This window comes from Grus americana, chromosome 12 (assembly GCF_028858705.1).
Source record: "Grus americana isolate bGruAme1 chromosome 12, bGruAme1.mat, whole genome shotgun sequence".
Classification (NCBI taxonomy): Eukaryota; Metazoa; Chordata; class Aves; order Gruiformes; family Gruidae; genus Grus; species Grus americana.
Window position 1 is genome coordinate 22671230 of NC_072863.1, and position 14558 is coordinate 22685787.

The window sequence follows — 14558 nt, forward strand, 5'->3', positions numbered from 1 at the left end:
CCTTATCAAAAACCCACTTGCTGTTCCCTCACAGGCTGCAGGCCAGCTGGGAACTATCTGACAGATTCTCCAGGTTGTCCACCATAGTGATGATGGTTTCTATTTTTTCTTCTGGAAGCACATGAGAGGCGTTGGATCGAAACTTCTTCAGGAGCGATTCTTTGCTCAGAGGCTTCCTCCAGTGCCCATAGAAAGTGTCACACTTGCCTGTCAAGACATCCCCGCTGTGCAGGAGCAGCGCCACCTCTCCGTACATCTTGTCAAAGTTGGCCACGTTATCTTCAGGGTGCTCCACCACCACTTTGTGCAGCAGCTCCCTCAGCTCAGGCCGGTGGATGCTGCTCTCTGTGAAGGAGCTGAGGCCCACTTCACCATCCAACAGGGCAATGCAGGCATTGAACTGGAAGGAGTGTCTAGCCTGGTGTTCAGAGCTGGGGAAAGGTCGATTGATGTACTTTGACACTGGGATCTTCAGCACAATGGTGCGGATCAAAGAGGGCAAGAAGGACCCTGCGTAGTTGATGAAGAGGTTCCGGACAGACAAGGCAGCATCCACCACCCAGTGCATCCCCAGGTGGGCTGGGAATCGCTTGAAAGCAATATCCTGCTTCTCCAAGAGGAACTCGTGATGGTCACTTGGTGTGGACAGTGGTTTGGGTTGATAGGTACTGTAGAAAGCACTGAATCCAGAGCAACCAGGGATATCATCCAGAATTAAGGGGTTAGCCTCCATCCCTCGGGCAGCCAGCAGCGCTGCTTCGAAGCCCAGGCGAGTAGCATTTCCGATATGCAATGGCTTGGCTTGGGTGGCGGCGTTTGCCATGGGTGCCCCTGCAAGCGATGCGGCAATGCCCAAAGCGTGTGAGCACTGGGCCGTGCTGAGAGAGAGCAGTTTTGCAGTGGCCGCAGCACTGCCCATGGTACCGACCACCGAGGGAGGGTGGAACCTGAAGGGGAAATTGCAGATGTGAGCGTCCCTGCCTGCTCAGCACGGGGAGCACCCAAGCACCTCACCTACCAGACCTACCTGTGGGACTGGAAATGAACTGCCAAGTCAGCCAGTGGAAATCCCTCATGGCTCTGGTGCAGGTGGGATTCACCTAACTCAAAATTTAGCCATCTAAAAACTAAGCGTCTACTTGAAACTTCATTGGAGACAACAGAGTGAGCTCAGCATCTCCAGAAAGCAATTTTTAATTTTCCCTAAGAGTAGGTGGCGTGGCTTATGTACATACAGCCAAACTTTCTCCCCCCAGACAAATAAGGTGGCCTCATCCAACATGCCCAAGGGTAACAGTTCCCGGTCGATGTTATCCCTTGGACCACACCAGGGCACTGCCTGGTGAATGGCAGTTGGCACAGGCAGAAATTGTGCCAGGGACTGTGCCCATGATTAAGCTGCCTGCATGGCTGTGGGCCACTGCCTGTCCTGTGCTCTTGCCCCGGTTACTTTAGATGGTGAAGTGGCAGACTCAGTGGTAGATGCTTATTTTCAAGGCAAGATCACTGGAGGTCACCAAATGAATATGAAATAAGTGGTGCCTCATCAGCTCTGGCAGAACTGGAATTTGGCTCTCAGTAGGGCTTTACCCCAATCCGGAGTTCAGCTGGACTTAAACTAACATTTTGAAACCCAGAGTAGACTCACCAACCCTCTTCCTGCTCAGTAAAGAAAAGGAGGCTTACCTTTTGGGAATGTCGTGAGCCTCAGTGGAGAAATGCATGAGCCTTCCTTGCACTTCCAGGCCCACGTTAAATGCCAGCAGGAACTCCATGCCGTTGGGTTTGGTGCTTGGAGGTAGCATCTGGGAAGCTGCCAGCAGAGCTGGCAGAACAGCCCCTGACGGGTGAGTAGCAGGGTGCCAGGTATCATCGAAGTCCATGGAGTGAGTCTGCCAGAGAAATGGAGGTAAGGACATGCTGGTGTGGGGGGCTGAGGGAGCTAGGGGTCCTTGCTGATATTGCTGAGGCTATGTCTGTAACGACATCCACCCAGTCACCTTGTGGTCCCCATGGTGGCTGTTTGGTCCTTCTAAAAGTGGTGTGCAAGACTGCAGAGGAGCCCATGACTTCTTGTCCCCCATTACCCCTCCCGGTCACCAGTCTGCTTCCTGTAATACTAACTAGTGTCTTTGAAGGCACCACAAAGTGGAGCTTCTCCTGGAAGAGCCTGCCTTACCGCTACTCCGTTGGTGAACGCAGCCAGCGTGGGGGAGAGCTTTACGCCTGGCTTGCCATAGACGGAGCTCACGGCAACCGAAGAGTACAGCTCCTGCGAAAGGGAGAGAAATTCAGGTGAGGACCTTGAGTGAAGCAGGGATTGTGTGAAGTCAGAACGCTCCTCTACTGCGAGGCAAAAGTCCTACATCAGCCATGGAATAAAGCCTTGGTTATGGCGGTGATGTCAGGGTGGGGACCACGTAACCACAGGGTAAATACGGGGCTGGTCCTACCTGGCAGTACTGCAGAGCGATATCGAACACATGCGTCGTGCTGCCCACGAGGCCAACCCCAATGCTGTCGAGGATCATCCTCTTGCTTCTGTGACGGACGGTCTTGGACAAGTGCTCGGGTCGAGCTGCATGGATGAAGGAGGCAAAGCTGCTGGTCACGGTCTCCTCCGGAGCACTCCTGGCCACCACTGCAGCACCAAGAGAGAGGGGAGGGGGTAAAGACACACGTGGGACATGTGCTGACAGCTCACACGTCTTCACCCTCTGGTCTCACTGAATTTATTGAAGGGCAAAGGCAGCTGGAGAGTGCAGGATCTGCCCAGCATGTCCCCGGGGTGGCTTCGAGAAAGTTCAAGTGAAGCAGTTTCAGGGCTCAGCCACATCCCCCCACCCCGGGTTTCAAGCACCCATCTTTTGGGGGGGTCAATACAAATTATCCCCCTTTATCTGCAGAAAAGGCAGCACAGGTGCCCTGGCTACATTACTGCTGGTGCCTTGTTGGGGGTGGATCACATAAACACAAAACTTCCTACAGCTTCCATTATTTTTTGGCAAGCAGGACTAGACCCAGAGCCTGGATTTATCCAGAAGTTTGGTCCTACAAGGCACTGAGGTGTCTCGACTCAGCCAGCAAAGCTCTTAAGCCCTATGCACTCAAAAGGATGCTAGTGCTTAAATAAAAAAAGGGACTTTCTGTGTTCTTTCGTAGCAGAGCTCAGCGTATCAGAGGATTCAGCCTAGGCTTCAGAAGGGGGTTGAGCCGGGATATCTCCTGAGCTTGATGTTTGAGGGAGTTTTTCCTGCCTCTGAAGACACTTTTGCTGGTAGACAAGAAGCAACAGGTTGAGCTTCCCAAGGCAAAATCGGTGCCTGTATTTATGACCTGTAAGGTAGAGCCAGGCAAACAGCACGAACTACCAGCGCTTTTGGATTTGGAAGTCACCGTTTCCAAATCTTTGGAGGTGTTAAAAGTTCTGTGGAAAATATCCAATTTGGGACCATGGTACTTTTTAGTTTCAGTGACAAATTGCTTTGTTTTGATGCATTTATAATTCATAGAATTATAATTATTGTGACCCACTGTAATTTATAATACCAGTAGAAAAACTACAGAGTTCAGTATAGCTAACATTTGCGTGATTGCGAATCCATATATATACACGTATATATGTATGTGGGGGGTATACACACAGATGCACACAGATAAAAGATGGTATCAATGTCCAAATGAAACTAATCACATGAAAAAGTCAAGATGAGTGAAGCAAGAAAATAAAAATACTTTGCTACAACATCGCACAGGAAACCTCATCAAAATCAGCAGGTACATATGACAGTTTATTTTTTTAAGCAGAAAACATCCCAATTAAAAAAAAATGACCGTTCCCTAATTTCACTAGCGTGTATTCATTCTTAAATGTCATGCCTACTGACTCACAGTTGCTTGCAAATGTATTTGGACTCACCTAGAGCCTAGGAGTCTGAAAACTACTTCTAAACACAGCTGAGAATGTCATCATTGCTGTGACTCACCGAAATAAAATCCACCCCTCGCAGCGGCTCCGTGAAATATATTGCTATAGGAATCTGTAACACTCAGCAGTTTGGAAATTTTCTGCTGACAAAAACCTGCGTCCTCTTTGTGTACTCTGAGAGCATCTCCAGTACACCACGAACGAAAGCACCAACGCCCTCAAGGAGAAGGCGACGGTGAAGTCAAACCAGATTGGAGAGGCTGGAGGAAAATCTGCTGAAATCACCCTACACCCATAAAGTTTTGACTGCTTCCTTCCTGCCGTCAAATGCTCTTTGTCACTTCAGCAGGCAGCGATGTTTATTAACCCTTCAGTTAAAAGCGTTTCGTGGCTCCAGGGTTTGGGGTTTTTTTTGGGTTTTTTTTGCGCTGGTATGGCAGCTGTGCTGCAGAAATTAATTTAAAAAAAAGAAAAAAAAGACTCTAATGAGGCTGTCCAAGAGCAAATAGATCTGAGTGGATTATTATTGTTATTATTTCTCTTGTTCTCAAGTGTTCACCAAGTAACATGCATTGCATTTATTGTATTAATAATGCATTTTAAAATAAGTTTATAGACAAACTTGTAATAGACCAAGTGGCTACACAGCGACGCTCTGCTTAATTTTCTGAAGCAGAGGAGCCGTAGACGTGCGGTGCAGGAGGAGGCAGCACGCTGGCTGGGAGACGTGGAGCAGGATCCGTGGATCCCTTCACGCAACGTTAATAGCACGATCAGATGTAATAAAGAGATAATGACAAACGGAGGAGTTAAGGATCTGAGCAACCCAATGACAGCTACCGTTTAAATATCTTACATTTATGAGCAAAGAGTAAGAATTTGGAAAGTCCGGTTCTAAATCAGTTAAAGTGTCTGTTTTAGTGCAGGACTAGCAAATCAATGTTTTTACCACTTGTTACTTTTCTCCTTGTTCTTCAGCGACCGAGGGCAATAATCGTCGCAAGACCCCCCAAGCATGCTTTGTCTTCCAAGAATTTGAGTGATTTATCTCAGTGTGCTTAGCCCAGCATTTTTTTTTTAATTTTTTTTTTTTTTTTTTTTTAAGCAATGACCTGATTATTTTGGGATGCTCTTTAGAAAAGGATAGGGAATGCTGTTCCGCAGAGAGATACAAACCGTGAGCAGCAGTTTTGTGAACTTGCCGGGAGCTTGCCAAGAACTTCTGGGATTTCTAGAGTAAAGACAGAGAAAGAGCATTTGTCACCTAAGCTCCTTGAACTTTTTCAGAGCCGTTTTACTGGTTGTGCCTCTAACATGGCATTGTAAGACACTCACAGATCAAACGAGCGGGTAAAACTAACTACATATTGAAAGGAGGAAAAAAAAAAAAAAAAAAAAAAACTTTCCAAAGCTCAGTCCAGCAAGGGTGCCAAGAATAGCCAGGGAAATAAAGCAGTACAGTAGAAGGGGCAGCGCAGCCTTTTCAGACCTACCATGAAATCCTCTTACGGCCGCGAGCGGGACCAGCTCAGAGCGGACACGAGGAGGAAAAAAAACCACACAGCACGTCCCAACAACAACAACCCCCCCCCCCCGCCATGGCACTGTACAAAACACGTTTGGGACACATAAAAGGAACAGGCATGGAAGGAGCAGGTTAGTAACTATGAATAAAGTGTCTGTGAAAACCATCTGATTTTGTTAGTATTGGGGCAGGTTCCCATTTACTGTCACGACGATTTCGACCAGTCGAGGAACCGCCCGGGGAAACGACATTACCTCCTTAAAATGCAAAAGGAAAGATTAGAGATGAATAGGTTTTGTACATGAAATAGCAGTTACCTGTAAGGTTAAGTAGACCATGCTGGTGGCTGTTACCACTGCTTAATCCCCAGCTCTGCACCGCTCTATTCGAGGGATGGGAGAGGTGTCTGTCTGAAAGGTGCTTTGGTGTCAGGGTTTATATATGCTTCTGAAAGGCAATTTGCTTTTTTGTTTTTTTGCAACCGAATTTCAAGTGTGATGACATCAGCCTCTGGGGACTGAGAGGGTGGGGGGAATAGATGAGGAGGGGTGGTTTTTCTCTGCTGAACAGAAGGGAAACCCCCCTGGTTTCAGGAAATTATAATAAAAAAAAAAGATTTAGGACAATAACCGACAAAGTTCAAGGAAATTCCTGTCTCCGAAATGCCACAGGTGCCAATGTGTGAAGTAACTGGCCCCAGGCTCCTCCTACAGAGGAGGACTATAAAACTGGTACTTACCAGGAAATGAGAGGGACAAGAGCATCCTCCCATTGAGCCGAAGTGTCACCAAACCAGGTAATCCAAGCTGCAGAGGGAGAAGCGTGGCATCGGTGTTTTTCTTTGATGCTTTTCTCGAATACATTCAGTGTTTTGTCATTTGGCTGAATCTTTTCATAGCTCTCCTTCTTCTGTATATTCAGCTCTGCGGTGCCTGCCATGTGCTGCCGGTTCATTGAAATGTTAGTGCAGACATGAATTCTGTAGCTTCCAGGAGACGTCGGGATCCTTTGTTCCCAAATGAATGTTTGGACTTTGGGGGAATGCCATGGCTTTTTGCTTTGTCCACTAGTGAAACCTGGGGACAGTTAACCCGCTGCATGTTAGTTTGTACAGAATAACAGCCTAGTGTGATACCTCTTGCATTTAAAACCAGCCTGAATTTTCTACTGAATACTAGGCAGACCCTCGATCGCTGTGAACTTAGCAATGCATCTCAGGCAACTTCGTGCTGGTTTTTCACCAGAGGAGAGTCAGGGTTGTGATATTTATTCCAGCTGTGTAGCGTTGCTGTGCACTGTTAATCTTGCTGTGTGCTTATCCCAAAAAAAAAAAGAATTGCATTTCTTTCTCTTAACATGTTTATCTTGAGAGACACGGTATTTTCTCAGAGCTATGTAAATATTTGTTATCATTAATAAGGTGGGATGGAAAACTAATCACAAAATGCCACTGGGGAATAAGTGTCTGAAAATTTAAAGTTTGGGTATTTATATATGTGTCCCATGGCATGCTAAGCCTTGCTCCAACCTCCTGTGTAGACAACGTCCATGCACCAGCATGCTGCCGTTAATATTATTCAAGGTAAAGCAGCACAGGCAGCAGACGTCAGCGCGAAGCACACGTACGCGGTGATGTCTGCAAAGCCCGGCTATAACAGCAAGACGGAAAGGGGGTGCAGAGGGGAACGACCTTTTCTGGAGGGGGTGAAGGGAAGTTATTGCGTACAAGGTGGCAAGTAAAGGAAAAGATATTCGGAGGCTGCAGCCCGGCTGGCACGCCGGCCCCTGCTGAGGGGAGAAGAGCCAGGATGGAGGGAGAACCTCACAAGCCATTTCTGCAAACCCCAGGCTGAAGAATGTCCGGGGCAAGCAGGAGAAGGAAAGGAGATGGAGGAGGTTGGGTGAGCGAGGGGGCGGCTTTGGCTTTGCCCTCGCTGCACCAGGGATTTGCGCAAGGGAAGGATCGCCCCATCCGTTCGGTAGAGCCAGCTCTCTGCAAGGCCTGGCAGCACCCCAGGTCTCCAGGTGCCTCCCCACCACGGGGAGGTCTCCATCCTCATGGTTTCCTGGACAGTGGCTGTGCTGGCTGGTACCCCGTGTGTACGGAGAGCTGCTAACCCCTACACGTTGGAAAGCGACATCCCGTTTGCTCCTCTGCCTGCGCAATCTCTACCCAAAGAGCTACTTTGCATCGGTCCCAGCCGAGCACGCCCAGCGTGCAGAATTCAGCACAAAGGAAAGACTTGGAGGGAGATCCCTCCTTGCTGTGCTGCACGGAGGGGGGGGGGGCAGAGGTGCCACGTTATCAGCTTTCTGTAGCGCATGCAGAGAAACAGGTCCTTACAAAGAGCCCGAGGCAGCAGCCGCACGAGACGGGTAGTGACAGCAGCGACGAGCGGTTTTACCCCAGGGACAAACAAAGCTTGGGCATGCTTTGAGCAGAAAACATCTCCGAGTGTTTCCACGCAGACCCTCATTTCTCCAGGTCTTGGTGCAGCCCACAGCATTACTAGTGCTGCTACCCCTCAGACAGCAACGGGAGGGAATTAATTGGTTGATGCGTCCTTACGTTGCGCGAAACAGAGGGGGGGAAGCAACGCACAAATGCTGAAATGGTCTTAGGACAGGGACCACGAGTCTGCGCTTGCAGTGCGCGGGGGGGATGCTGCGGGTAGGTGTGAGCAGTGGGTAGGTCTCCAGCTGTTTCTAACCCCAAAGTATTCTCCTCCCAAGGGAAGTCCTTCATCCTCCTCCTTTTCCATATCTTGGTCTAAATCCTCTCACATCCTTTCCCTTTACACCTCCGTAGCCTGACACGGTGTATTCTGGTATTTCTTCCTCCCCCTCTCGGATGTCCTGCGAAGGATGGCACTGCAGGGAAACGTCCCTTCTAGTTGTGCGTCCACATCCTTCACAAAACCGAGCTGCACGTTGCAGGCTCTAAAACCGCTAACACGGCTAGTTATGCGGGAACTGTGAACGAAGCGAGCCTTGGCAAATTGAAAACCACTTCTGCGAGCCAAGCAGTCACCTGGCCAGCCCATCTTCCTCCAGAAAACCCATCTCCTCCTCCTCCTCCTCCAGAGACCGGCTCAAAACAGGGGCTTGTTGCAGCATGCCTCGAAAGCCACTGTCTGAGCTATTTCAGAGCGAAACATCTGGAGGAACTTAATATTGTGGCCCGCCTCCAAGTATAACCATTTAAACCAAACCGCTTATTTATATCTGAATGTCATTTCAAAAAAAAAAACAAAAAACCTGTAGGTTATAAGATGCTCGACGTTAAAAGAGCGTTCCTCCTGCAGAACTGTGATTTGGTGCAGCTTTCTTTCTGAATAAAAATAAAAAAATCTAACCTTTAGCACAACCAAATAATTGAAGGAATTAATTAATTATCCCCCAAGGTTCACTTGAAAGTTTTTACCCTTTCCACATTTCATGAGAGCTTGAGTTGCTGAATCAGTTCAGAACTTAGGAGTCAATTTATCCTTCATTTTTTGTGAAAATTATGTCCTTTAGAATAAATGGGGAGAAGGAAAACATTTATTTTTTTTTTTAATGTAACAAAGGAGTCCGGAGGCCACTGATGTTTCCATAATGTGCATGTCTGCCCAGGAATATTGTGTGTTTAAGAGCAGACACCGGGATTTAGGTTCATTAATATTCACGAAAATATTTTTTCTTTGGGTTGTGCTCCTTTACTCCTCCTCACTTCCCATATCAATAGTAGTGCCGCATGCTTTCCTTTCTTTCCAAAAGGCTTCTTTGGAGTGGCTGAGAACAGAATACATCACTTTCTCCTTTTCCAGCTCCTTTAGGTCATAAAAATGTTCTAAAAATACCAAAATAACAAGAACATCGCTGTTTTATTTTCATCTTTGTTTCCTAACAAAAACCTCCAGAGAGCAAACTCCAGCTCATGGTACCCAGGAGTGCAGAGGAATGGAAATGTGGGGGCTGCCTGCAAATAGACGAGTTAATGGTAGAAATATGAAGGGTTTGAAAATAGACTATTTAGTCACTGGGGTTTCAAGAAAGGGATGGAGCTGGAAAATTCCATCTGGAAGGGAGACTGTGTATGTGTGCATCGTGCCTGCCTGTTTGTCTGTAACAGTGGATAAGAAATGTCCTGGAATGGCTCAAAAATACCTTGTGGGTTTCGTCTGAATGTTTGTTCGTTTGTGTTAGGCTATTCATTCCTCTCCATCTCCAGCAGCCTGGAGAAGAGGGGGCAGGAGCCATCACCACCACCTGCAGCGCTTTGGGGCACCTAAACATGTTTTTGCCAGAAATCCTTGTAGCCTAAATAGGTTGTGTGTGTTTTTTCTGGATAGGACTCCGGAAAGTAGGCACCTAAAGTTCTGCTTTGAATTGAGCCTTTGTCTGGAGCAACGAGTGGGAAGGCACTATGGAAACACCTGAGCCTGTCACCAGTTTCTCCCTCCTTGGAGCGGGGACACGGCTCTGAAGGCTGGCCGAGCGCCCGAGCCAAAGCAGCGCTGGTCTAGACGCCGACGACGGTGAGGCTGTGGGGGCGACCGCCGACGCTCTTGTTTTGTCTGGAAGGGCCATGGCGAGCACGGCGGGTTTCGCGGCCGTCTTCTACAGCGAGCCGGCGGTGCTGGGTCTCCTCGCGAATGTGGTCAGCGCCTTCCTCCTCTGCCTGCAGAACTTCACCGTGGCGCATACCGGCCTCAGGCCACAGGCAGCAGAGGACATCCTCGCAGGTGGGTGATGCCGCTCCTGGGGGACACTGGGGCTGCTGGTCGAAGGTGAACTTTCCCCAAGGGCACCAGGCGGGATGGACTCTATGAGAGTCATCCTCATGGACTAATGGGCAGCACTGATGGGACAGGTGGGGAAATGTAGGGTTTCCCCAAAGTACAGAAGGTCTATGTGCTCCCTAGGGTGGTTGCTCCTCCTTCCCCAGCAACTCTGCCAGGAATATGGCCCATTAAGGGTTTGGACCATTCCCCTACCTGTGTAGATCCAAACCATCCCTGGACCTGCTCAACATACTGAGCATACCAAGGGGTTTGGTGGCCACGCACCAAGGCTCAGCACAGAAATTTGTCATAAGGTGGGATGAAAGGGAAAGACAGAGGCCACAGAGCCGGTCACAAGAAGGTTATGGGACCTGCGGTGGGGTGTTCCTCAGAGCTTGGAGACACAGCTTCCTACCTTGTGACTTGCTTCCTACCTGACCTCTTCATGTGTCTCTCAGGTGTCCACCTCGTCTTGATTGGAGGCTTTGTCCAGCTCTTGGCAGGATTTCTTGCCTTCCGGAAGTATGACCACCTCGGAGGTGCAGCCTTTCTCACCTTCTCTGCTCTGTGGAGTAGCTACGGGGCTACACGCATCATTGCGGCCGCTTACCCCTTCTTGCAGAACGTAACGCTGCCCTCCGGGAATGCCAGCCACCTCCTGCCCACTGGCATGGCCCACCTCTCTGCCAGCCAAAGCGCGGTGGCTGGGCTGGTGGCCTACATTTCCATTTCCTTTATTCTCTCCTTCTGCTCAGCCACAGTGAACTACATCATGCCCTTCATATTCGGGGCCATCGCGCTTGCCCTGGTGTTTGAAGCAGTTGCGCTGTTTGGCCAGTGGGCCGTGGTAGTGTCAGGTGTCATTGAGCTTGTCATTGTCACCTGTGGGCTGTACGGAGCGGTGGCTCTCCTGCTCAAGGGCATCACACAACGGTACGTCCTTCCAGGCTTTGGGCACCCTCTCTTCAATGTCTTGCTACTGGGGTCAGCACAGAAGAGCTCTTCCAAGGCCATTGGGGAAGAAAAGAAAAAGAACACAAAGTATGCTGAGCCGATGGCCCTAGGCAACATCTGTGATACTGTCTCTCCCTTTTTATTTGCGTTTTACTTCTTTGGGTACATGAAGAACTTCTGTGTTGGAGCCGCGTGGATATCCATCATCTCCTGCTGTCAGCTGCTGTCCAGCTTCTACAGTTATCTGAGAGGTGACGTCTACTACACTACCAAGTTTGGTGTCCACAGCCTCTACTGGCTGGTGATGTCCTGGGAAGAGTTTACACTCACCACCTTCCTTGGGTTGTCCAAGGCTCAGGAAAGCAGGCTAGGAATGTTTGGAGGGTGGTTCTTCCTGGCCATTGCCTGCATGCTGTTTCTGATGTCTACCCACAAAGATACCCTGGAGATGCTGCAAAATGCCTCATTCGTCATCCTCACCACCGCCTCCATCCATCAGATCCCAATGCCAGGTGCTGACCTGTTCCTCGGGGCTGCCTGCAGCCTTTGCACTGCTCTCTCAATGTATGCCACTTTTGCCAGCCTTATCAACTCCATCGGGGAGAAGGCTTTGATTCCAGTTGGTGTCCAGGCTATGTCCAGCTCAGCTCTTCAAACCACGCTGATGGCTGCCAAAATCTTCTTCACAAGATCCAAGAATTTCCCAAGCGGCACCAGGGCTGAAGTGCCAGATGCCTTGTTCTACATCTGCAATGGCCTGGCTGCGGTCTCTGCCATCCAGGGTAGTTTCAGTGACCCCAGCAGACAGCAACTCTCCATACCCTCTGTGCTCATCCCAGGAGCCATAATGCAGCTGTACGTCTGCAGGATCCAGGTTCAAGGAGGGAGAAGGTCTGGTTGCGTTCTTCCATTCTGCTATGCTGCCTTCTGGGGAGCGTGGACCTGGCTTCGGTTTGCAGGTAATGCGAGGTCAGGATTACTCTTTTGCTTACACAAAAAAAGGGATGTTTTTAGGAAATTTCAGATTGCTTTCTCCAACATAATTCCTTCTCCCAGGAGACTGAATGACACCAGGTTTACCAATATTCTTCCTTGTAAAAAGATAATGACCAAACATGCCAGCTTGTACTCATGTGATTGATTGCCATTGCTGCAGTCACTTGGTACTCCCACAGCTACAGGAGTCTAAGTTGTGTCTTCAACTCCAACAGAGGCCAAGATTTCCTTGCTAACCTGTTGTGAGACAGCACTCAGACCATCTCTGGGCTGTTATCTCAGAATAACAGTTCAGGAGACACTTTTTAGGCAGTAGAGAACTCCAGGTTCTGGATTTATCCTTCAGAAGTCTGGAGCAATTCATCTTAGTCACAGCCATGAAAGATCTCAGAATGATGGTCCTGGGCTTTAAATAGCCTTATTTAGCTCCAGGTGGGCAGCACGTTCATACAGCCTCCATGCCAGGTCCTATTAAAATGAGCACCTGTGGGGAAAGTTAAAGCTATTGCTTAAGAGGTACGGCAAGAAGCTGTTAATGTTTTCAGCCAGACCCTGTTTATTACAAGCTGGAGGTAAAAATCATCAGCTTTTTTGGATAACCATCACCACCTCTTCAGTTAATACCTCAAATGCTTTGCATTGGAGAAACAAGGGGTTTCAGTGTGGTAGATTTTTCTTTATAGCAGCCACCATCAATTAGCTTGAATTGCAGTCATTCCGACTGCAGATGTGTTGGATTCTTCTGTTACACCACGCTTCATGGTTTGCTCACAACCAAATCTGTCCCATTTCAGGCCACTTGGTGAATATCGGTGCGGGGAACAGCAAAGGATTCACTGCTGGTTCTATTGCCTTTTTGGTGCTCAATGCTTTTTTAATTATTTTAGGTAAGTCTCAGTACCACATGTGATTGTTTATTGAGGGGTGTTTGGGGCCAGATCATTAATTGCATCTGTGATCACTCTGAGGTGGAGATGCACAAGCAAGGGAGTCTCAGTTCTCTCTGTCAAGATTAAGCAAGAACTGAAATATTTTCCCGACAGCCAGTAACAGAAGCTGAGTTGGGCTTAGAAGAAACAGTCATAAGGGAACGGAAGAACATTTCAAAGAAAATAAAAGGTTCAAATAAGGTTAAAGTGTTAGACGGACTGGGCCACTGGCATATATCTGCAGTCATCCTCCAGCCCAGCTGCTGTAAATCAGAATCTTCTTGGCTGCCCGAGAAGTGTTTTCCATGTGAGCACAGTGTACTGGCAGATTCAGGGTTTGGCAGCTTGTCTCTTGAAAGCTGAGGGCTGAACAAACCCTAGCTGTACCTCTCTGTTCCTCCATGAACAGGGAAGTCAGATCACGGACGGCTCAGTTTAATCAAGTAAGATTAAATTGATTTAGGAACCCTTCTGCTGTTTCATACACATTTTTATGGGCCATTCTCTGATGTAAGTCCTTCCTGTTTCTATTTCTTTTCACAGCTTCCTCATTTAACGTGGTGCTTCTGTGCACGACCCTTGCAATGGAGCTCTTGACCATTTGTTTTCTGCTCTTTACATTGGAGAACCTCCCTTTGCCGTTTGAAAGTGAGTTTTGGGTGAACTTGGTCCTCAAGCCTTCACCTATAGAGTGCAGAGAGTGGGTCCCTGGTTGGGGGGCAATGTCCTGCACAAGCTCAATACAGAAAAAAGCAAGCAGAAGAGTGCGTCATCTTTCCCTAGAAGACTGGTGTGTGTGCAAGCTACAGACGCCGAGCCTTTCAGCTCCATAACTGGAGGAGGAAACCTTTCCTTGTACCATCCCCAGGTCCTTGAGCTTTCTAATAAACATTTAGGTGTGGCTGATGCTGCTGAATCAAGACAACCTCCTGAGGTTCTCTACAGTCCTACTTCCTAGTAGTTGCTCAGTGAGCTCAGATTTGGGATGCCACCGGTGCGAATGGCTGCAGTTCTGTTGAAGCGTTGGCTTTGCAGCAAGTGAGAATTTCATTTCTAATTATGTAGAGTGTTTTAGCAAGATGCTTTGTAGAAGCTTTTCCACTAGGGAAAACAAAACAAAAAGGCATACGGCAAAAGATGCACAGGTAGGCAAGCCTGGAAATGCCTTGAATTTTTAGACTCACAAATATGCTGGCTTGCAAACGTTGCATGACAGGAAAGACTGAAGTAGCTTTGCAATGCTGGGAAGTCATGACACATAGAAGAAAATAAAACCTTGTCATCACCCTTCCTGCCTTTGACTCTCTGGGTTGTTGTTGTTTTTTTTTTTTTTTTTCCAGTTGTGATGCTAAGCATCTTCAGCATCATCTGCTTCTACGGAGCAACAGCATCGCTTGCAAACAGCATGTTTGGGAAGGATCTCATGATGATGGGACCCCCTCTGTTCACAGTAAGAGAAT

General features: G+C 48.4%; 1 protein-coding gene across 1 annotated transcript; it reads right to left on the bottom strand.

Annotated features, from left to right (window-relative positions):
• Positions 1-28: 28 nt before the first annotated feature.
• Positions 29-5802, bottom strand: LOC129211910 (cis-aconitate decarboxylase-like). The gene is made up of 6 exons (XM_054839696.1): positions 5771-5802; positions 5105-5159; positions 2454-2641; positions 2180-2272; positions 1687-1892; positions 29-947 (listed from the first exon to the last, which is right to left on the bottom strand). The coding sequence occupies exons 1-6, from the start codon at positions 5789-5791 to the stop codon at positions 29-31; spliced, it is 1482 nt and encodes a 493-aa protein (XP_054695671.1). The 5' UTR covers positions 5792-5802.
• Between the last annotated feature and the right edge of the window lie 8756 nt (positions 5803-14558).